Source organism: Miniopterus natalensis, chromosome 1, assembly GCF_054644295.1.
Source record: "Miniopterus natalensis isolate mMinNat1 chromosome 1, mMinNat1.hap1, whole genome shotgun sequence".
NCBI lineage: Eukaryota > Metazoa > Chordata > Mammalia > Chiroptera > Miniopteridae > Miniopterus > Miniopterus natalensis.
Window position 1 is genome coordinate 53,427,769 of NC_142081.1, and position 24,235 is coordinate 53,452,003.

The window sequence follows — 24,235 nt, forward strand, 5'->3', positions numbered from 1 at the left end:
AATGAAGGAAAGGATCAGCTTTTAATATTTTCTTTGTAAGCTCCAAAGCAGAAACTTCTTCTGTACTTCATTTCCATCATGAAACTAAAATTTGGCCTTTGGATAAGTTACCACCCTTTTCATTATCCTTTTAAACAAAAATGTACAATCCTTATATGGCATAATTATGTGCCTATAATTTATTAATTATTGATTGAGAAAATTAAAAATGCAAATAACAGCCCTGGCCAGTTTGGCCCAGTAGTTGGAGTGTCAGCCTGCGGACTGAAGGGTCCTGGGTTCAATTCTGGCCAAGGGCACATGCCTCTGTTGCAGGCTTGATCCCTGGTCCTGGTCGGGGAGCGTATGGTAGGCAAACAATTGATGTGTGTCTCTCACATCGGTGTTTCTCTCTCTCTCTCTCCCTTTCACTCTCTCTGAAAAGCAATGGAGGGAGTATCCTTGGGTGAGGATTTAAAAAAAAAAAAAATGCAAGTAACAATTAAAAATGAATTTATATTTTATTTATAGTAGTGTTAATGGTTTTTTGAAAAATAGTGTTTAAATGTGTATACAGTACTTTAGCCCATTATGATTGACTGCAGATAATTTCATGAAATCCTAATACAGTAGCCCTGTTTCCCTGTGAGTTGGGAGCCACTAATTTGGAGCATACATTTAGATATATTGTATAGTGGATGTGTATTCTATGTTTAGTACATTGAGTAGAATCTTCATTTTTTTCTTCTTTTACTTAAACCATCAACAGCTTTTACAACAACAGCACATAAAAAGCAAAAGGCCACTGGTGAAAAATGTAGCAACTCAGAAAGAGACGAATGCAGCAGGTCCTGATAGTCGATCAAAAATAGTGCTTCTGGTCGATGCTTCACAGCAAACTGGTAAGGCAAGAGTTCTTACGTACGTTGTACATTACTGGTTTTTATCTGTTGTCATGCATTGGCTATATAATTGTGGATTATACCACTTTCTGTGATTCTAGACCTTTTTCCATCCTTCCATTTATCCTGCCACCTTGTGAAATTCTCTAGGAAGGGTAAAACTGTCCATGTCCTTAATGTTCTTTCAAGTTATTTGCTGACTTATATACGGTTTTGAGCAGGGTTTGAGGTTTCTTTATAAAGAAGTGAAGCAGTTCACTTCTTTATAAATCAGAAATCAGAGATGGAATTTTTCAAAAATTATAGAAATAGTCATTTTGGTAGAAATCATAATTGTATGTGTTTTTATAACTAGATTAAAACCCTTTATGAAACATTCTGACATCCTATACTTTTATAGAAAGAATTAGCAAGCTTTCATTGCATATTTTAGCATAGATCTGAACCAGATCTATGAATTCAAACAAGTAAAATTTTGGACTAGTTGGATATAATTTTGTCAAAAGTCTTTTAGAGGATGGTATAAGCATTAAATAAAAAAGCTTTATCCTGGTAATAGATAAGAATTAATAGTCTTATATTCTAGCTATTTTTAAGTTTATATCATGAAATTCCTCCCACCAGCTATAGAGTAGATAGATGTCTGTCACCTCTCACCCATTGTCATTGACACTAGTAAAAAAATCCTTGTTTATGATCCAAGGCCAAGAATTAGATCTGTTCAAAGGTACATTTACGTTTTACCCCTCTTCAGCCTCCACTCAATTGCAGTCTGGCTTAAAATGAATTAGATGGCGCATACTTTCTTTCATTTGGGATGTACCTTTTCTTTTGGATTTCTATTCAGTTACCTTTTATAATTGCTTAGATCCATTAGGAGCAAGAAGGGATCTGGGAATCAGTTAAAAAACAATCTTGCTGACAGTACAGTCATTGTGTGGTTTGTGGAGCATAAAGCAGTGAGAGTAACAGACTCTGGCAAGTGCTTGGGGTGGCTATGGAAAAGAATCACAATGTAATATATCACAGAGTTTTCTGTGTTTTGGTTGTTCCTAATCATAATGACCCATTTGTACATGCTTTCAACCCTGGGACTGCTTTCAAAAGTTATCTGTACTTCTTAATCATTGTGACCACAAAATCAGGCTTCTGAAGTATAAGAATTAGAAAGTGAAAAGATGAAAGTATAATTTGAGTTGATTACATCTATCAGTATTCTTATTCTTTAGTTTGTTTTCAAATTCTGTAGATTGTATATTCTCTCTGTGTTTTTATTCTCTAGTTTGTTTTTAATTTCTTAGGATTAATTGGTATCAGTCAGAGGTAGAATGAAATACTGTAGTTTAAAGGAATTTGTAACCGATTTTTACCCTCGAACACAAGCTTTTATTATTTAATAACAGTTTAGTAAGTTGGGTAGATATAAGATAATATATAAAACTAAATTGCATTTAGGTGTGCTACCAACAAACAAAATTTAAGAAAAGATGCCATTTACAATAGCAGTAAAAATACAGTTTCTGGCAATGAACCTTATATAACATGTACCAGACATTTATGCAGGAAACTATAACTTTATTATAGGACTTCTAAAAAAATCTAAATATCAGGTTCATACAAGATGATTTGATATTGTAAATGTAACTTTTCCCTAAATTAATCTGTAGATTCAGTGCAGTTCCAAAAAAAATTCTAATAGAAAGTTTTGGGGAACTTGACAAAATAATTATAAAATGAAGGAGTATTAGCCTGAGAAGAGCCAAGACATCCCTGGAAAAGAACTTTTTCTCACCCTGGCTGGTATGACTTGGTTGAGTGTCAGCCTGTGCACCAAAGAGTCGCCGGTTCTAGTCCCAGTCAGGGCAGCCATCTTGTTGGATATATGAATATCCAGATACCTGTGTAATAAAGAAAGTGTCTTTATTCATTTAAAAAACAAAACAGCTTTTTCTCTAGATATCAAGACCTAGTAATAAAAAATTATAAAGCTATAGGTTATAAGGCATTGTGGTTTTGACATGGTATAGACAAAGAAAAGAATGATACAGAAGAGGTAGCATAGAAATAAACCCAGCCCGGGCCAGTAGCCCAGTTGGTTAGAGCATTGTCCTGCTGTGCCAAGGTTGCGGGTTCAATCCCCGGTCAGGGCACATATAAGAATCAACCAATGAATGCACAAATAAGTGGAACAATGAATCAATCTCTCTCTTAGGTCCATCAAAAGAATTTTAAAATTAAAGAAAGAAATCCACACAAACATACACAAAAGACCTAGCAAGCCATCTTAATTCCTATTGGCTTATACAAAAATGCAATGTATAAAATGCAGTATACAAAAATTAAACAGAGCATAGAGCCCCCAAACAGACTCACATATATGTGGAAACACATATATGAAAAAAATGACAGGCATAGCATTACAGATTCCTAATTTGTACCCCATGCAAATCTATTCCAGATGGATTAAGGACTTAAATGAGAAAACCACTTGTAGAAGGAAATATAGGTAGATATTTTTCTGACTTCAGGAAGGGAACGCTTTGTAAAATTTAGAATTTCTGTTTATCAATACAAACTTGGAAAAGATGTTTACTATTCATATAACTGACAAAGAATTAGTCTGAGGACTTATAAAGAATTTATATGAATCAGTAAGAAACTGATCCCACCTTGCTCTTAGGGCCCCTGGGACACAGTGCCAAGGGGCTGAAACAATTTGACAGAACAATAGGAATTTTTCCTTTGACCCAGTTGTCTCACTCCTATGAATGTATCCAAATAGAATCTCCCCCTAGAAAGAAAAGGACTGTTTGATTAAAGATGCATAACAAAAACACTGAAAACTTCCCAATGTCCAGTAACAGCTGACAAGTCAAGGGAAGCTTAGGACATCCACTCAATGGAATAATATGGAACCTTCTTACATTATAATTATGAAGAATATACACATAATATTAAACAGAGCACAACTCAAAATTATATTGAAGCTGAATAAAAATTATTTATGGGTAGAAATGTGGGGAAAAGAAAATTCAATTTGTTCTGTTGGTAGGATGTTGTTAGGGTTTTTTGAAAATGTCCTTGATTACAATTTGCGAAATACAAAAATAAGAAAAAAACAGCTGAGTAAAAAAATAGGCAGAAGTCAAGCAATCCAAAAGTAAAATTAAAAAATATTTCACAGAAGGGAAAACATTAGTGGCTCAAAGTTTCATTAGAGATACTCAACCTCAATTTTAAGCAGGAAAATCCAAATTAAAACTTACAATGAGCTATCTTTTTATACCCAACAATTAGCAAAAATTCTAGCCTAGAAGACAGAATCAAGTATTCGGCGAATATGTGAATCAGTGGGGGACATTTATATCCTGCTGTTGGAGTATAAACTGTTTTTACCAACTTTGAAAATTATTTGATATTACCAAGTAAAGTTGAATACATGTATCCCCTAGGCCCAGAAGTATTTACCCTAGAGAAACTTTCACATGCACACATACACATTCATTTGTCCACGTAAGAATGTTTATAGCACTGTTGTTCTTAATAATAGCAAAACCCCCAAACAAACCAAGTGTCCCATCAATGGTAAAGGATTAGACATTATAGTATAGTCACACATAGGCGTTCTGGATCCCAGTGACCTTAATGAACCACAGCCCCATGCATCTGAGTCAGAACTGATGCTGAGGGGATGGTGGGGTGAGAAGCAAGTCACAGGAAAACATGGACAGTATGATTTTACTTTTATAAAGTTAAAATTGCAAAACTACATGATTTATGTTTTACGAGTACAAAAATTTGTGGTAAATCTATTTTAAAAAGTGAGGGAATAATAAACACAGATTTCAGAATAGAGGGTAACCTCCGAGGGAGGAAGAGGGTGCAATGGTAGAGGGGCATGCAGTGGACCTCACTGGGAGGTGGTTTTAATATTTTAATTATACTATTATTTTATTCTCTTCATAATAAACGTGTTATAAACCAACTTGTCAGGAACATCTCACCTTTTGATGACCTTTTCAAGAAGTTTTCACCATTTACAAAATTAGGTGTCTATTTTCTTACAACCTTAATGATAATTTAACAAGGATTTATTATCAACTTGGTCCTCACAAAGAGTCTCATACTTTTCTTGCCTTGCAGATTTCCCGACAGATATCGCTAACAAGTCTCTCTCAGAGAGCTCTGCCACAGTAGTCTGGAAGTCCAAAGGCAGGAGGAGAAGAGCATCCCACCCTACTGCCGAGTCCTCTAGTGAGCAGGGAGCTAGTGAAGCTGACATTGACAGTGATAGTGGCTACTGCAGTCCCAAACACAGCAACAACCAGCCCGCCGCAGGGGCTCTACGAAATGCTGATTCTAGCACCGTGAATGTGTGTAACATTGCTTTGATTTCTCTATCAGTCGTCTGTGTCAGTGTTATTGTTGTGTCCTCTGCTAAAGCTTAAGTATCTATTTTCATTAACAATTCCTATAGTAAATAAGACAGTTAAATTTTGCATATCTTTATATGAAAAATATGGAGAAATATTTTTTCTAAGATTGTAATAAACATCCTTCACACTAGACTAGATAATGAAACATTTTGCAAGTTATATGGTATGGATTTTGAAGCAGAAAATAATTGTCATTTTTGTTTCTATTTTTAGCATGCGGAATCATCTATATGTACAGGTACTTATTTTTCTGCATAGTGTTTTTGCTATACTTTCTTTTTTGTCCATGTCAAAGTTTTGCTTTTAAGCATTAGACTTGCTGATGTTGTAAAAATTAGTAATCTTCCAAAGAGATTCAAGTTAAATTAAAAGTATAGTCTTGCTGATAAAATTAAGAAAATGCCAGCAGGAGGTGATCTGCAGATGATACTTATATTACTAAGAATTGGAATACCACTTAAAATTTATGAAAAATTTTCCACTGTTACTTTTATAGTGACTGAATTTCGGTATAAAGTTGAGCAATTTAGGTTTTGGCATCTTTTATAAGTAAATCATATTTTCAATCTCAATTGTTACAGGTAGTGTAAATTGGTCCAATGTAACTTGCCAGGCAACTCAGAAGAAACCTTGGATGGAAAAAAATCAGACATTTTCTAGAGGTGGAAGGCAGACTGAACAAAGAAATAATTCACAGGTAATTTGAATTAGGTTGGATAAATTTGATTAATGTGAGATGAATTATTATAAATGGTAAAGTGGTTTTGAAGGTTAGTGTCCTTAATTTTTAGAGATGCCTATGGAATTATATAAAAGTAAAATATACCTGTAAGTTTAAAATGGCTTAGCCAGTAAAATGATTTAAATAATGAAACAGAATGGAAAATGTTGAAAGGGTGGTGTGTATGTATGCATATTGTACCTTTCTCCTCTTTTCTGTATTTAAGAAATATATTTGGATACTTCATACTTTTAAGATAGAATACCCTTCACTCCTGCTTCACCTGCTGACTTATCCATATAAAAAGTTTAAAGATTTTCAATACCTTAAATATTGATCCTTTGAACTACAGCCTTGTCCACGTGACTTTGCTCAACTATAAGCACCACAAGCCACTCTCTGCTTGTTGCAGTGCCTCTTCATGATGTGGCCTGATTGGACAGCTTCCTGATTTTGGGGAGAAGGATCTGGGTGCAGGAGGGCAGAGCAACTTACATATTGCCACAAACTTCCAGTAACTCTCTTTCTGCATTGGTTGTCTATGAAATCAGGGAGTTGTATATTGGTCAGTATTTTTCCTTTTCAACTTTTAGATAGACTTCCTGGTTTCCTTAAATCTGGTCAAGGAATTAAGGTTGTATGACTAGATCTCTGGATGAATTGAAATAAGAGTAAGTTACTACTAGATTAAATAGACCAAATACTTGCCTGTTTTTGCCTCCCTAAAATGAAGTACTTCGGAGTACCCTAACATAAATTATGGTTTCAGGAATACAAGCGGAATAATGCCTTCTTCCCTATGGTTGTTGCAAAAATGAGTCATTATTGTTTGTGGCAGGCTTGTGAGGTAGTCTAGCTTTATTTTATTAAAAACAAAAGCTGAGCCCAGTCGGGCGTGGCTCAGCGGTTGAGCCTCGACCTGGGATCCAGGCGATCGGGGTTCAATTCCAGGTCAAGGCACATGCCCTGGTTGCAGGCTTGATCAGTGACTCTCTCATTGATGTTTCTGTGTCTCTCTCTCCCTCTCCTTTCCTCTCTCTGAAATCAATAAAGATATATTAAAAAAAAACCAACAAACACAAAAAAACAAAACAAAAGCTGAAACAAGAATTGTTTAAGTAGATTAGATAATGTATAAAATGTTATCAAGTACTGAAATTTTATGTTGAAATTGTATCTGCTAGACCTGCCAATTTTGCAGCCTCAGTACAGTAACATCAATAGCCCCCTGGACAGGAAATAATACTGATATGGAAAAACATTTCCTCTCTATCTTAAAACTGGTGAAAAGTGGTAGAAGAACAACAAAAAGAAAATACATACAGTATAAGTTTTATTTTGTGTATCTCTTCATTCTAAAAGAACTCGATGTTCAACAAAGTGTTTGTTTTCTACTTCTGATGCTTTGTTATACTTTACTTAAGCAAGTTGTTTGACTTTTGACATGCAGAATCTTTTTTTCTTTTAAGTCAAAATATTTTCCCCTTTTGCAGTCTTTGATTATTTTTAGGCTTAAAAAGTCTTCCAGAAATCAAATATTCGCTTGTATTTTCTGCTACGTTTTTATAGACCAGTGTTTCAAGACTTTTTTAAATCCAAGATTGATTTTGGTACATGGTACAATGTAATGATGTAGATTTTCAAAGTAGTTAACCAGCTGTCCTAACACTGTAATCCATTCTCTTCCCTGATTGGTGCTACCCTTTTCATCAGTTGCTAATTTCTTATGTCTTAAGTGCTATCTCTGGGCTGTTTTGTTCCACTTATCAGAAATTTGCACCTGTATCATGAATGTTATTTTAACTACTGTACCATGCAGTGATTTTTTAATATTTTTACCAGTGTTTTAACATTTGAAAAGGCATGTTCTTTCTATACTCTGGTGAAGCTTTAATTTTAAGTGATAGACTCTAAAAAATTAATTTCTTAAAAATGGTTTTATTTTTTGAATAGGTTGAAAAATAAAAGAGATGAAAAAGCTTATACAAAATCTCTTTTTTACCAGTCTCTCCATCTTGTCCTCTTCCCTATATCTGCCCCTATTCGAGATGAAAAAGATGATGCAGTAAAAAATCTCATTTTCACTCCTGTCTCCCATTGTCTTCTCCTCTTCCCTGTATTTGTCCTCTATGTCTGTTCCACTTTGATTAGTATCCTATGTATTTTCCCAGAGTTTCTTCTTGTAATTATAAGTAAATACAAGTATGTATCTTAAGTTTTACCCACTCTGTTCTGTGCTCTGCTTAACAATGTATCTTGGAGATTTTTCCATTTTATATGGAGGGCTTCCACACTTATTTTTTTAACAGTTCCTAGTGTTGTGTGGATATATCTTTGTTGATTTCTGAAAACTGTTGCTGTTTAGACATGCTGCAGCGTCATTTAGAAGTATGTGTGTATAGTAGTAGAATAAATTCCTAGATGAGGGACTGCTGGATGAAAAGGTAAAGTCATCTCTGTTATTTGGTATCACCATATTGTACCATTTTACAACTTCTACAATAATGTGGAGAGTGCATATCTCTCTCTATAGCCTAAGAAATCATATATTTTCAGGGTTTTGGATTTATGCCAGTTAGGTTAAAGTGTGCATTAATGTAGTTCAGCATCTTTCTATATATTTAAGGGGGGCATTTGTATTTTTCTGTAAATCTCCCTGGTCATATCTTTTCCTCTTTTTTGTATCTTGATCTCTTTGGTACATTTTAAAATAATTTTGATTAAATTCTTATCAAATAATTAAAATTTCTAGGAGCCTTTATAGTCTGTAGTATCAGTTGCAGATATTTTGCTAGGTTTTAATTTTTGACTGCTCATTATTATTGCCATGCATTAGTTTTATGCTTTAAATAGTATTAAGAAGTTTATTTTTATAAGAATATATATTATATTCTTGTTGTAGTTTTTAAAATGACTTCTGGGTTTTTTGGTATGTTTTTTTTTTAATATATCTTTACTGATTTCGGAGAGAGGAAGGGAGAGGGCGAGAGAGAGTTGAAACATCAATGATGAGTCGTCATTAATCGGCTGCCTCCTGCACACCCCCGACTGGAGATCGAGCCCGAAACCCAGGCATGTACCCTGACCAGGAGTCAAACTGCGATCTCCTAGATCCTAGGTTGATGCTCAACCTCTGAGCCACGCAGACTGGGCTAAAATGGCTTCTGGGTTTTAAATCATAGTTTAGAAAGTCTTATCCCTACTCCAGGGTTATAAAGGAATTTGCCTGTTTTCCTCTAGTGTGTTTATGCTCTTGTTTTTTTACATTTCAATCTTGATTCCATTTGAAGTTTGTTTTGGTGGATGGTGTGAGATATAGATACTATTTTATATTTTTCAGATGGCTACCCAAATCTCTTAGTACCATTTTTTGAAAAATACATCCCTTGCCCTGGCCAGTGTGGTTCAGTTGGGCGTCATCCCATGCACCAAAAGGTTGCTGGTTCGATTCCTGGTCAAGGCACATGCCCAGGTTGCGGGCTCAATCCCCAGTTGGGGAGCATGCAGGACGCAGCCAATCCATGTTTCTCTGTCTCTCTCTCCCTCTTCCTTCCTTTCTGTAAAAATCAATAAAATAAAAAAATCTTTAAAAAAAGAGAAAAGAAAAATACATCCCTTTACTGATTTGAGATAACCACTTTTACCACCTATTAAACTAATTTCTTTGTATATTGACATCTATTTCTGGACCTCTGTTTTATTCCATTGGTCATTAATCTATCAGCTTAGGATTCAAAAATGATTACTTTTAGATTGTGGCATCTTTCTATGCAAAAAATAGTGTCTTCCTATTTTGAGTCATTGTTTTGTGTTCTTCAGAAGTATAGTTTTCTGAAAATAAATTTGTACATATTCCTCACACATCAATTTCTAGTGTTTTCTCTTTGTTGCATATATGGGATATGAAAACTTAAATATTTTAATATTAATTTTGTGTTAGTAATTTCAGAATCTCAGTATATATTTGAAGCTATGGGCTTGGTTTTGTTCTGTTTTGTGTACCCACTTCCTAGCAACAAAACTCTTCTTCTTAGAAGAGCTGGAAGAATATGAGGCGATTTATTCCAGGAGGTAATTATTTGATCCTCGTGAACTTGTTTGGGACCATGAGTTTGGTGGTTTTAATTTAATCCTGGAGCTTTATGTCTCCAAGTATAAAAATTAAGTTGTGTTTGTTTATAAAGATAAGAGAGAGAGAGACTGTACAAAAAAAATGAAGGGTTGCACTCAAGATTATTCTCTTTTTCGTCATCCCCAACTTGGGGTGCTTAGTTATTGGTACTAATTTCAATGTTAATTTATGTGAATTAAATTTTTCTTTTAGTACCTAGATATTATAAATTACATTTGTTTTACCACCCTGTAAGGGCCTCTTTTTAATGAGTCAATTTAAAAATATTTTATTATGACAAATTCTAAACAGACAGTAAAGTTGAAATAATTTTATAGAGAACATTTATACAGCTTCCAGCTAGGTGCTGCCTGACATTTTCTAATACTTGCTTCATCACATACGTATTCCTCTCTCTCTCTCTATCCATGTTCACGAGCCTATTTTAAAATAAGGTTAACATTTAAAACCAAGAAGCTCTTGGGTATATGGGAAATTACCTAGTTTCTTAACAGGTACTTACAGGATATAGAAAGTAGCCCAGCAGTCACCATGCATATTCTAAGGAAGAATTAAATTTGCTGTGTGACTCTTCTCTTGGCCTATCCTTCTGCCATACAGCCTACTTCCCAAAAGAGTGTAAAAATTCTATTTCTTAACAGCAAGTCTTTTCAGACCATTTGCTTAGCATGGGAATTGCAGGTTGTTCCAGGTCTTTGTGTGCATATGTTTTATTTTATAGTCCAAAGCTACATACCAGCACCTTCCATACTGGTCTCCTTCCAGTTCTTTAAATCATTAGAATTTTGGGTAATTGATAAGGAAGATCACACTTGGTTGTCTTCTAAGTGTCCTGGTTAAGATAAGCATTTCATATTAGCTGCATTGGGTACTTAGGTGAGGGTATTTGAAATGTCTTAATGCTTTTTAAAAGTACTTTAAATTTTTTTTTCTTGCCCTGTGACAATTGAACATTTTGTAAATTTTTTTATAGGATAATTTGTAAGTGAATGAAAATTTTATTCTCTTAAATTGGTTTTCTTGGAAACAAGATTTTTAATTTTTAACCTTTCTTAGGAATTCTTTAAAAAAAAGATACTGGAAAACTTACAGTAGTTTAATAAAAAGGTACTATTCAGTTTCTTCCAATACTAATATTTTGCAAAACTGTAGTATAATATCACAACCCAGATATCGACATTGATACAGTCAAGGTGCAGATCCCTCATGTTACCCCTTTGAAAGCCATGCTCCCTTCCTGTCCCCACCCCACCAGTCTCTCCTTCACCCCTAGAATCCACTAATATGTTTCCCCTTGCTATAATTTTGTCATTTCAAGAATGTTGTATAAGTGAATTAATGCATACCTTTTAGGATAGGCTTTCTTTCACTTGCATGGTTCTCTAGAGATTTATCCAGATTATTGGGTATATTCACTCCTTTTGGTGGCTGACTACTGTTTCATAGTATGGATGTACCACAGAGCATTTCACTCTTTTCCCAATGAAGGACATCTAGGTTGTTTCCAGTTTTTGGTTATGAATAAAAATGGTGTAAACGTTCATCCATAGGGGGAAAAGTAACATGCATTATTGCATTTTCCTATTTTCCTTATAATGACCTTATTTCTCAACAGTTTTAACTTTTTATAATAAATTATGTACTTTTATGAAATTCACTGAGTTGTATACTTTTGTTTACTTTTCTGTAAGTATGTTATACTTCCAATAAAACACATACTTAAAAATAATGAAACACAATTTTTCCCCCTCTCTGGGGTTTACTTAGGTTGGATCCAGATGCCGAGGACATAGTACTTCCTCAGAAAGAAGACAGAATTTGCAAAAGAGACAAGATAATAAGCAGTTAAACCCCAGTCAGTCTCATAGAAGCGACCCAAATTCTGATTCTTTATATTTTGAGGTATTTTTTTATATTCTTTTTGTAAACTGTTCTAGCAGATGTTCCCATTAAGAAATTAATTTTCTTCTTTTATGTTACTACCTTGTATATCCTAACATGTGACTCTACTATTAGATTATAAATTACTTAGAAGTATTGACTTATTTTTGTCTTGGTTATATACAAGGTGGGGCAAAAGTAGGTTTACAGTTATAAGTATGCAAAGCAGTTAATTCTTGTTTTATTATTTATTAATTGTATTGTTTTCCTTATGAACAACTGTAAACCTACTTTTCCCCACCCTCTGTAGTCAGTCTAACATTAATTTCACTAATTTCACTTTCATTTTTGCATGAGCATTTATCATTTTGTGGTAACATATAGAGGTAGAACTTGATTTTATGTGGATTTCACCTAGTATAAAACTTTCTTCGTAGTTTTTGTTATTGTTCAGCTTATTTGTCCAAGTTTTTCAAATTTGAATAGTTCAGTGCTTCTAGTCAGGAGAGTCTTGGAGAAGGAAGAAGACAGGTTATTTTGCTTTCTAATATGCAGAAAGTTTATATTCTAATTGCAGTATTTCTATTGTTTATTCATCTCACTGGCTGTGGTTGGAGGCCTATTTGTATGTATAGAAGTAAGGTATTCTGACTGATACATTAAGGTGAATAAACATACTGCTTCACTTGTGGCAGTTGCTTTGTAGTAGAGGAATGTAGACATGTTCACTCCTAGATACCTGCTGAGTATGGCTGGAGTTGAAAGGAGAGACAGGTCCCTTTAGACTTGGGGTAGGGTAGGGATAACATTTGGAATAGATTTAAAAGAATGAGTAGGATTTTGGTTGTGTCAAGATAGGGAACAGCATCTCAGGTCACTCATTTGAGTAACTCATTTTTGTTGGGTCACAGTTTCTGTAAAATAGGTTAAGAGATGGAGATTAAGCTGGAAAATGTGCTTGACCCCAGAGGCTAGAGATGACTATTATATTAGATAAGCTTAGTAATTGACCTAAAAGACTTGAGAGTGCATCTCAATTATTCTATCAAGAACAGTATGTGTGGCAGATTTATTACTTGCTTTTAACCATACGATTGGTTCCAAACTTACAATTTAGTTAAAGATATTAGATGTAATTTTCAATGTAAAGGAGGATATTGGTTAAGAAATTATTTTGAATGGGAAATTTTAAAAAATTGTTATTTTTTAACTTTTAACTGTGATAGGTATGTGTAATAATGCACTCAGGGAGTGTATTAATGAACTTCATAGTAAGCCATGTGATTAATTTATTCCCAAATTATCTGAAATGTTATAAAATCCCTTAGAATTTCTTTTCTATTACCCTATCATAGCAGGGTAGAATTATAAAAACTGAATAGTAGATGCAGAAATCCAGAGGATGGACATGTGTAGCTATCCCTTATCCTTGAATAATTAAAATAGCTATGTTTGAGAGAAATGAGATTTTGTTGTTGTTTTTTTTAATTCTCACCTGAGGATATGTTTTTTTATTTTATCGATTTTTCGAGAGAGGGGAAGGAAGAAAGAGAAACATCGATGTGAGTGAGAAACATTGATCAGTTGCCTCCCATATGTTCCTTGACTGGGGATCAACCCCCAACCTAGATAGGTGCCCTGACCAGCAACTGAATCCACAATCTTTTGGTGTGCGGGATCATGTTCCAACCAACTGAGCCACCTGGCCAGGGCGAGAATTCCTTTTTAAGAATGACTTTTAATGGTTTAATATTAGTACTATAAAAGTTACTTCCCCATTTTTCATTAGTCTTAAGCAGTATAAAAACTTTTCGTAAGAGTTTATTTCTTTGAACTGTTTTTATTTGAAATGTGGAACTATTTCAGGATGAAGATGGATTTCAAGAACTAAATGAGAATGGAAATGCTAAAGATGAGAATATTCAACAGAAACTGTCTTCAAAAGTAGTAAGTGACTCTTTTATTTATTTTTATATATATGTGTGTGTGTGTGTGTGTGTGTGTGTGTGTGTGTGTGTGTGTGTATATATATATATATATATATATATATATATGCAAAGCCCAGGCCAGTGTGGCTCAGTTGGTTGAGCATCATCCATCCTATGCACCAAAAGGTCACTGGGTCAATTTCTGGTCAGGGCACATGCCCAGTTTGCAGGTTCAGTCCCTGGTCCTGTCAGAGTGTGTATGAGAGGCAACCACCAATGTTCCTATCTCACATCGATGTTTCTCTCTCTCTCTCCCCCTCTCCCTTCTTCTCTCTCTTAAAAAAAAAAAATCAAATTTTTTAAAAAGTAAAAATAAAAAATATAAGCAAAATATTTGAACATCTTTTGAACTGTGCCTATGTTGAAAAGAAATATTATAGGTCAGCATAGCCAGAACAGACACTGTCCTATGAAAGTCATAGTTTCATTACAGACAAGAAAATACCATTAATTAAATGACATCATGCAACATACATTCCATACTGAAACTTCCCCAGTTGTTGCAAAACTTAACGTTGGAGTTATTTTGATTTTAGTCCCAGGTGCAGACAAGTATCACCTATTGCATCAAGTTGTTATGTCATCCCAGTCTAGAATGGTCCCACCATATACTCTTCTTTATGACATTGAATCCTTTGAAGAGTCTAGTCTAGTTATACTTTAGAACATCCCACACTCTCTTTTTTAATGTTTTTATTACTTTTAGAGAGAGAGAGAGAAACATCGATATGAGAGAGAACCATCAATTGGTTGCCTCCTGTACTTGCCCTAATTGGGATTCAAACCCACAACTTGGGCATGTGCCCTTATTGATAATTGAACCTGCGACCTTTCAGTGCACAGGAAAGCGCTCAACCAACTGAGCCGCACTGGGCAGGGCTGCATCTCACATTCTTGATGGTCTTTCCTTATGATTTGGCTTTTATGGACTCAATGACAAATGTTTTTCTCTGATTATTATAGTTGGATGACTTACCTGAAAACTCACCAATCAATATAGTTCAGACTCCAATTCCCATTACAACCTCAGTTCCTAAACGTGCAAAAAGTCAGAAGAAGAAAGCCTTAGCAGCGGCCCTTGCCACAGCTCAAGAATATTCAGAAATAAGTATGGAGCAAAAAAAATTACAGGTATGTATATGTTCATTTTTATGAACAAATGTAATAGTTTATTTGGTAGGTTTGCAAGGATGGACAGAAGTAGTGACAGAATCATCTTAAATTGACGCACTTTCATACTAAAACAAAAAGTAAGTTTTTTTTATTGTTGTTTACCTTGCAGGAAGCTTTATCAAAGGCAGCTGGAAAAAAGAATAAAACACCTGTGCAGCTAGATTTGGGGGACATGTTAGCAGCTCTGGAGAAACAACAACAAGCTATGAAGGCACGGCAAATTACCAATACCAGACCTCTGTCATACACAGGTGATACTGTTAGTCTGAGCGGTTTGCTATTTGGCTTTGGTAATTTATTTTGAGTATTGTTAATCTAAACTATATAAATCTAAAGAAATCTGGGCTCTAATCACTAGCTCCTCTCCTGCTCCCTAGTAGTCCCCATCATTGTACTATGCTATAGTAGCCTCCTACCTATTACCTAATCCCAGCCTATTTTACAAAGGGTGATCTTTTAAAATATAAGCTGGATTATATCAGTCTGCTCCCCAGAACCTTTCAGTAGCTCTTCATCTCACTTGGAGTAAAGTCAGAGTCCTGCTAAGGCCACGTCTTAGCTTATCCTGTTATTTTTCTACCCTCATGACCCTTCTCTCCTGGTACTCTATTCTAGTCACTTTGGCTCCCTTGCTGTTCCACAGGCACACCCAGCATGCTCCTTGCTCAGCATCTTTGTGCTTGGTGTTTCGTTTGCCTGAAACTCTCCTCGAATATCAGTATAGCTTGTTCCTTCAGGTCTGTTCAAATGTCAGTTGATGTACATTTTGAATCAACCAAATTTTTTCTTCTTCAAAGGTTGAAGTAAGAATAAGAAGTAATGTGGCTCTCTGTTAAATTATCCAATTTAAAACTAAATGGGAAACAGGTGTTTTCATTAAATTGTGTGTGTGTGTGTGTGTGTGTTTTTGAGGGGGGTGGGAATGAGAATGAGAATGATCTGCCTTTCTGCTAAAACAGTAATGGACATTTTAGCAAACCATGTCAAATTTAGAATTCAGCCGCTCTGATGTGCTTCCTCATTTCTTTCATAGTCTTTGTTTTAAGAGATGAGGAGTAAGATAAAGGGAAGGTAAAGGCACCAATCAAAAGCACAGATGTTGACAGGCAGAATTGAATTTTCTGTTTCTCCTGTGTCTTTGTAAAGGATCTGTTGTTTTTAGATGAAAATATAAGTACCAGTGTATAACTTTAATCCTATTTGCAAAATATTTAAATCTATAGTTAGTAACCCATCCAGTTTGAAACTTAGCCTTGAGTAAGTATTAGTAAAAATAATACTGAATGCATACTAAGCTTTAGAGTTGCATGTTGTTGAGATGGGGAGAGTGGCAGTAACATCTCACTAAGAGTACAGGACTATAGGGAATGGAATTGAGGGTTAGCAGCGTTCGGGATATACCTATGGAAAGATACAGCTGTGGAAAGATGTTTATATTCTAGTCAGGGAGAAAGACACAAATAACTAATAAAAAGTAGCTCCTTAGGAAAGATATCATCAGCAAAGTTTTATGAACTTTTAGAGGAGAGAGTAATTTATGTCAACAGGGAGGTGTGGGGAGGATGTTACATTAAATGACTTCATATATGATAGCATTTGGACTGGGCTTTGAAGGGACAGTAGGATTCTTGACCAATAGAAATGAGGTTAACTTCTAATCTGTCACCAGTGTTTAAATTGGAAAGTGTTGATTACAAAGAAAGTAACTTTCGTGGGAAGTCCAAAAAAAGGATGAGATGATGATAGAGATGTGAAAGGATTGTAAGGAATTGATAGGATTTTTGTTGGTGTTTTTGTTTTGTTTGTTTTTTACTGTTGGAATGCAGAAGCATGTCAAAGATGACTCCATACTCACTGGCTTGAAGGATTGTGGTGTGGTGGTAAGGCCTGGTGATACCTAACAAAGAAGGATCATGAAAGAAGAATTTTGTTGGGAGGAGCAGACTCTGGCCTATTGCATTTGAAGTGCTGTTTGGGGAGATCCTGGTGACTCCCATTTAACCTATAGTTATGTATGTATGTGCAGTTTAGGTTAGAAGTCGGTGAGTTTTAAATAGAGATGATTGTTGTAGCTGTGGAAATGCATAAAATTGTCAGGGAAAGAAAAGTTAGAAAAAAAGATATTCAGGGATAAAGCCTATGGAATGCTCAGATTTAAAGAACAAAAAGAAGAAGAACCAAAAAAACAGGTTTCAGAAAGTAAGGAAATGGGAGAGTGCCAAGTTACAGAAGGCAAAGTTAGAATTGGGGGGAAGAGGGTGTGGTCTTTGTTCCCAAATGCTGAAAGAAACAAGAGCATGAAGACTCAGGAGAATTAGATTTGACAATGGCAGCGTTATATGTCATCTTGACAATAGCAGTTTCAAGAGTGGGTAGGACAGAGGCCCGATTGTAATGATTTGGGAAGCGCAGACTATTCAGAATTTTAACAAGGAAGGAAAGGGGAATGATGGTACCTGAACTTGAGGGGAAGCCAGCCAAGGGAAGGAGTTTATTGATTTGCCTGTTTGTTTTTTCTTTCTTTTTGATAGAGGAGATTTGAGTTTTTTTGAGAGTTAGGGAAAAGAGTCAGGTTAATGAGGAACTTGAAAGATTCAAGGGGAAAGGGATGGAGCGAGATTCTCGAGGAATTAATCCTGAAATGGAATTAACAGTACAGGTGGTTGGTGAGCTTGGGACAGGAGTAAGGATGTCTGCTGTCTCCTCTCAGGAGGCTTAACTTTATATTGGATAGCCTCTTCTCAGAGAAGTAGCAGAAAAAACTTGTCTGATAGAGTGAGAGGAATGAGATTAAAGGTTTAGGATTGGTGAAGGATTTGGGGATAGCCATTGGAGAATGAGGGCATCAGTCAGGCATAAAAGAATTGCCGATTAGTACTGAGAATGCAGCTGAGGGGGGTGTTACTCTTTACTGACAGACTGAAATGAGGAGAGGAGTGATAGACTACATAGAAGGGTGATTCTTTCTTAAGGCAGATTCAGTGAGAATAAGAGGAGGTGCAGAGTTCTGAAATGTCAGAGGTAGAATGATTCTGATTAGAGACCAGTTGCAAGAATTGACATGCTTGAGTATTGCTGCAGTAGAGTATAACTAATAACTTAGATATCCCTACTTTGGATTGCTAAATTAGTTCATTGCATTGGCTTTGTCTTTATCTTGTGGAGGCTAATAAAATGGATAAAAGCTGTATCTGAGGGTTGCTGCACAGCTATGTGCTGCTCTGACAATTTGATGTCTGTTTTTCTACAAGAAGAGGATGCTCTTGTTTTTGTAGATTTATCATTAGAAAATTTCAAAGTATGTAGAGTTGGCTGTAGTAGTAAAACTAATGTTCTTGTTTGTTTTTAGTGGTCACTGCAGCTTCTTTTCACACTAAAGACTCTACTAACAGAAAACCTTTAACCAAAAGTCAGCCCTGTTTGACATCCTTTAATTCTTTGGACATTACTTCCTCTAAAGCAAAAAAAGGAAAAGAGAAGGAAATTGTAAAACTAAAACGGCCCACAGCACTTAAAAAGGTAAACCAAAGTCTGGGATGTTTATTTTACAGGATAATAAGAATTTAAATCTGTTTTGCAAAAGTAGTGTGGCATTTTAGCCAACAGATTATTGTGAAATGTTCATAGGCGTCATCGTAAAGGTGATGACTAGTTAATTTGAAGTTGGGGATATATCATCAGCATTGTGACTGTGTTGAACAGGTCCCTGGAGAATGAATTCTTTCTATAAGATTTTTTAAAAGTTAAACATTTAGCATCCAAAAGCATTGGACCCTGGGAATCAGAAGTTCTGGATTCTGATACTAATTTAAGTGCTTATTATGTAGTTTTAGGCAAACCTTACCCTTCTTTATCTGTAAGTGTTAAATAACAGCACTGCTCCATTTAACTCAGTGTTGTTATTAGGAGGAGATAATCCATGTCCAAATAATTGAAAACTGCAAAATGTAAATCGAATGTAACTCTATACCCTAGTTTCCAAACTTTTTATTTTATCTATTTTCTGGGAAACTATTTAGGTGTCACCATCCAGTATTTAAAGACTGAAGTAGATGTGATTAGATAGCTGTAGTATTATAGAGCATAATTGCCTCCCTTTATTTTGGATCTAGTAACTCCTTCAGCTACAGTGCCTAAAATTACACTTACCTTTTTGCCAGTCAGTTTCTACATAGCCAACTAAACACATAGCCAACCCAAAATTCTCATGTCCATTTTTAAGTGAACTGCTGTACCTGTGTAATAGTGAACATTCTAATTATTCAGTACATACTTAAAGAGTGATCAGTAATTAAAGACTGGTAATGACTTTTAGGTTATTTTGAAAGAAAGAGAGGAAAAGAAGGGCCGTTTAACTGTGGACCACAATCTTTTGGGATCTGAGGAACCAATAGAAATGCACTTAGATTTTATTGATGATTTGCCACAGGAGATTGTTTCCCAGGAAGGTAAGATCACCCCTTTCCCTGTCTTCTCATGGAATGGTTTAGAGTATTTTTTAATTGATAGGCAAGCCACCACTAAATACCATACTATTCTCCTAATTGGAGGATATGCTTTATATTTTATTTAAATTTCTTTATTTTTGAGAGTGTTTTCTTTGAAGATGCTTCTATAGGGAGATATAATAAAGGAGGGGAGCAGTGTTATGTGGTAGGTCTTGGGCATTTTTGAGACTTAACTCCTGAATTTGTTGTAAACCTTCATGATTACGATCTCACCAATGCATTCACTGTCACAGTTCTTTACATTTTGATTTCTTCTATATTTGGAATACTACTGGCTCTCGTTCTTCGCAGGACTATTTTAAGTGAATTATTTTCTTGATTCTCATGAGTTAATGTACATGCCACAATGAGTAGAGAGTTGTAAAGCCTGTTGTAGTGCACAGTCCAGCTGGTCAGTAAGATTCAATCCATACAGTAGCCAGCATGTACGATTCCAGTTGGGACTTCAGTTGGAAATCTATAGATTCCTTCTGAAATTATACTACCGTAGAAGAAAGATTTTAAGAAAGACCTGGAGAGATCCCGTTTTCTGCTGGTATATTTTTATTCCTCAACATTTTTCAACACATTTAAATCTGATTTATTTATAGATTAAATATCAGTATCCCACTGTGTTTAGCAAAATGAATTTACTTCTAAGGATTGTTCAGCTAGGACATATTTGGTTAGGATTCCCTTTTACTCTCAAGTATCATTGTCTTTGTATTTAGGTGTATTTATTCCATCTATTCATTCAGAAGGTGCTTCTTGAATAACTGTCGTGTGTACTTTAGTAACTCGGATGGGGATTGGAAAGTCAGGAAACGTAATTAAGATATATAATGGGCTAGTCTTGCTACAAAAAGCTAATTGTGTGTGGAGATAAGCTATATGTATAACTGCTAATTAATGGACTGAATATACAAATACTCATTTCCTCAATTTAGGTGTTTAGGAAAGAAGCACTAACTGAAGGGGGTATTTGAGTTAGATGGCATCTAAAAATGCAGCTGCGTGCCCCGCTGGGTGTGGCTTGGTTGGCTGAGCATCAGCCCGTGCACCAAAAAGTTGCTGGTTTGATTCCCGGTCAGGGCACATGCCCAGGTTGTGGGCTTGATTGCCCGGTGGGGGACGTGCAGGAGGCAGCTAATCGATATTTCTCTCTCACATGGATATTTCTTTCTCTCCTTTCCTCTCTCTCTAGAAATCAATTTAAAAATATATTTAAAAAATTAAAATAAATAAAAATTTGCCTGAGCACAGAAGACCAAATGAAAGAGAAACTGGGGTGGTACCTGGAGAATCAGGAGTGGTGTGGAGAGAATGAGTTAGGTAGAATCATCATTGCCAGAAGCAATGGGAATTTTTATATAGTTTTTTAAATGATTTCTAAGAAACGGGGAAAAAATAGAAATGAAGGAGATGGTAATATGATCTTCTGGTACAGAAGTTAATACCTTTGTTTTTCAGTTTAAATCCTCTAGGAAAACATGTTTTAGATCATTTGGCCTTCTCTCATCTCCTCTCTGGAGACCTGTAGGCCATGCTTGATATTTATTTATTTATTATTTATTGGCATATATTTTGAGAGAGAATAGGAAGACTTCACTTTTGTAGTATATGAGAAATGTTTATTTGTGATATGAGTATTGTCCAACTTGTTAGCTTCTGGAGAATTTGGAAGTGATGCAAAAGACAGCTGCCACTCTAAGTTGTATTGATTATATTGATTTTAATATAGAGCTTTTCAGCATTTGAAGTTTCTAAATTCTTTACTCTCACCCCACATCTCTGCAGATACTGGACTGAGCATGCCCAGTGATGCTTCACTCTCTCCAGCAAGTCAGAACTCTCCGTACTGTATGACACCTGTGTCCCAAGGCTCTCCGGCTAGTTCTGGGATAGGCAGTCCAATGGCATCTTCAACAATAACCAAAATCCACAGCAAAAGATTTAGAGAGTAAGTTTAGTCTCATTACTGAAGTTGAATAGCTTAAGTACCTTGATTGTAGTTCTGAATGTGGTTTTGCCATTATTACTTGGTTGGTTGAGCAGATACAACACTAAAGATCTTTAAGTTCTTTCAGATTTTGTCTGTCAGCTGGTTTGATTATATTTAAAGCTTTTGCGTCAGCTGTCAGTGTTCATGTGAAAGTGAGTTGACTATAAATATATTCTTTTTACATCAGATAGTGTTTTTACCTTGGAATTGGCCTCTTACATCTTATATATAAAATGCTGTGTACTATGAGGTTTTCCCTCTCCGAGTGCTTTCAGTTTTTTATTTATATTCTGGCCCTTCAAAAAAAAACCACAAACCTTTCTAACCAATTAATACCAAGATTCTAAGACCCTATTACATGAAGTGAACCTATTACATAAAGCTGTTTGTTTTTGAGCAAATATTTCTAAGTTTTAAATTGCCCATTTGTGAATAACCTTGAACTAACATTTATTACTGTGAAGGATTTTAGAATTTTAACATTTGTGCAGATGAATTAATTTTAATTTTACCTTTAAAATTAACATGAACAAATCCCAAGGTGAAAGTAAAAATCTATGTGAATCCAAACCACATTGGTTTGTTGTGTTCCTTTTCTTTAAACTTTTCTTTTGAGCAAATACTTCTTGTCTAGATTTGGAGAATTAATTAAATGTCAAATAACAGATGTGAAATAAAGGAAACTCTCAGAAAATAAAATGCTATATATATGTATGAAATAAATAGCTTAAAGAAAAACAATGAAGAAAATTGCATTTTTGACGCTCTCGTCTTTAATTTTGCATACTTTAATATAAATCTTTCCTCAGTCTGTCCAGTTTTATCTTCCCTTCTGAAGTAGTGTCATACTTGTACTTATTTAAACATTTTTCGTATAAGCATAAATTTTTCAAAGCAAAATTAAAATTTTTTTTTTTACTAAAAAAGGGCAGGCCTACATTTTTCCACTCTACAGTGTAATTTAGAAGTAGAAATTGACTTGCCTGGTTTTTCCTAGGTTAGAAATTACACCAGTTTTCCTTGTTAAGTACTTGCTCGTGATAGAGGGTAGGGTAGGGATTAAAACTAGGAAAGAAGAGTATGTTAAGAATAAACAAACTTAGATGACTTCCTTATTTCTGGAATTAAGTGCTATAGTGGCCTCACACTTATTTTCATTCTACTTTTTTGCATTGTTACCATATATATCACAAAGAGCCTCATTCAGTTGCTTTGCCTGATATATTTTGGCTTGAATTTAATTACTGAGTTCATCTTCCATAGCTGTAGGTTTTCGGCATTAGAGGGACCATTGAGGTCATCTTACTTAACTCTGTATTTTTATGGTTGAGGAAAGCAATGCCTAGAGATTCTGACTTCTCCAGGAGTGGAGGAGGAATTGTTGGTATTAGGGCATTCAGTAAGGAGCTACAGTGTTATATTTCTTTCCTACTAGAAGCATCTTTAATACTCATTGGAATGAAATAACCTTATATCTCCTTACCAAAAACATTATATCTATTTTTTATCTAATTAACAAGGTAGCATTTGATTTATATCCTTAGAAATGTAGTAATTGGGAGTTTGGATAGTACTTCCCTGAGGTTGATCTATCCTTTGTGTAAAAGCCAGAATGTTGTAATTCAGAAAAACTCTTTTGTTTTTCTAATTGACTGAAGGGATAAGAGATTTTAAAGATTTAAGTTTTTTATGAAAACCTCTTGATCTATTTTTTTCCTGAAGTAATTTTATATTTACAGAAAAATAAATTAGAACAAACTTGTTTATATTTGGTTTCCTTTACAGGTATTGTAATCAGGTTCTTTGTAAAGAGATTGATGAATGTGTGACTCTTCTTCTTCAAGAGCTTGTCAGTTTCCAGGAACGCATCTATCAAAAGGATCCTGTAAGAGCAAAAGCGAGGAGACGGCTCGTTATGGGTCTGAGGGAGGTTACCAAACACATGAAGTTAAACAAGATCAAGTGTGTTATAATTTCTCCAAACTGTGAAAAAATCCAGTCAAAAGGTCTGAACATTTTACTTTTGAAGTGTTTTGATACTTATTTAGTATAATTGTAGGATATACAGTGAATTTTAAAGTGGAAGTCATATGACTTAGCAGAGTTTAGGTATAAAACATAATGTTGAACATGAGAAAAGAAAATATGTTTCAGTACCCAAAATTAAGTAATAAAATAAAGATTGGATTATAAAGAAAATTTCCATCTATGGACCACTAGTGAAGGCTTTAAGTTGGGACAACCAGTTGTGCCCTCTTGTAATAAGTGAGGACTAGCAAGAGTGCATTTCTTTACCTCTGCAAATACCTTCATCTTTTTTACACTTTCACATTACTTTCCTTTGATGGCCTCTTTCTCTTGCTTATGGTGGAGATTTGTCCCTTAGAAACCAGCAGTTAATACAGAGGTTCTTGGGTGAGCCAGCACACAAGTAGTCTTCACTATGTTGTGTATCCTTATTTGTACTTTTTCATTAAGTAGCCACTTTGGGTGGTTGAAGTAGACAGATGCATCAAGTAGCAGTACCAGGTATG

The 24,235-nt window shown here is 35.0% G+C and overlaps 1 protein-coding gene across 2 annotated transcripts in view; it reads left to right on the top strand.

Annotated features, from left to right (window-relative positions):
- The window catches only part of SECISBP2L (SECIS binding protein 2 like), a 49,968-nt gene that overhangs the window by 12,274 nt on the left and 13,459 nt on the right, over nucleotides 1-24,235 (top strand). The window contains exons 4-15 of one of the 2 annotated variants that reach the window (XM_016211051.2): nucleotides 749-881; nucleotides 5,025-5,254; nucleotides 5,531-5,555; nucleotides 5,899-6,014; nucleotides 11,938-12,072; nucleotides 13,918-13,998; nucleotides 15,003-15,170; nucleotides 15,322-15,463; nucleotides 18,562-18,731; nucleotides 19,528-19,660; nucleotides 21,497-21,659; nucleotides 23,487-23,707. In XM_016211051.2, the coding sequence (XP_016066537.1) occupies nucleotides 749-881; nucleotides 5,025-5,254; nucleotides 5,531-5,555; nucleotides 5,899-6,014; nucleotides 11,938-12,072; nucleotides 13,918-13,998; nucleotides 15,003-15,170; nucleotides 15,322-15,463; nucleotides 18,562-18,731; nucleotides 19,528-19,660; nucleotides 21,497-21,659; nucleotides 23,487-23,707 (1,717 nt within the window). The remainder of the gene's footprint in view (nucleotides 1-748; nucleotides 882-5,024; nucleotides 5,255-5,530; nucleotides 5,556-5,898; nucleotides 6,015-11,937; nucleotides 12,073-13,917; nucleotides 13,999-15,002; nucleotides 15,171-15,321; nucleotides 15,464-18,561; nucleotides 18,732-19,527; nucleotides 19,661-21,496; nucleotides 21,660-23,486; nucleotides 23,708-24,235) is intronic. The other variant, XM_016211057.2, reaches the window with a different exon arrangement.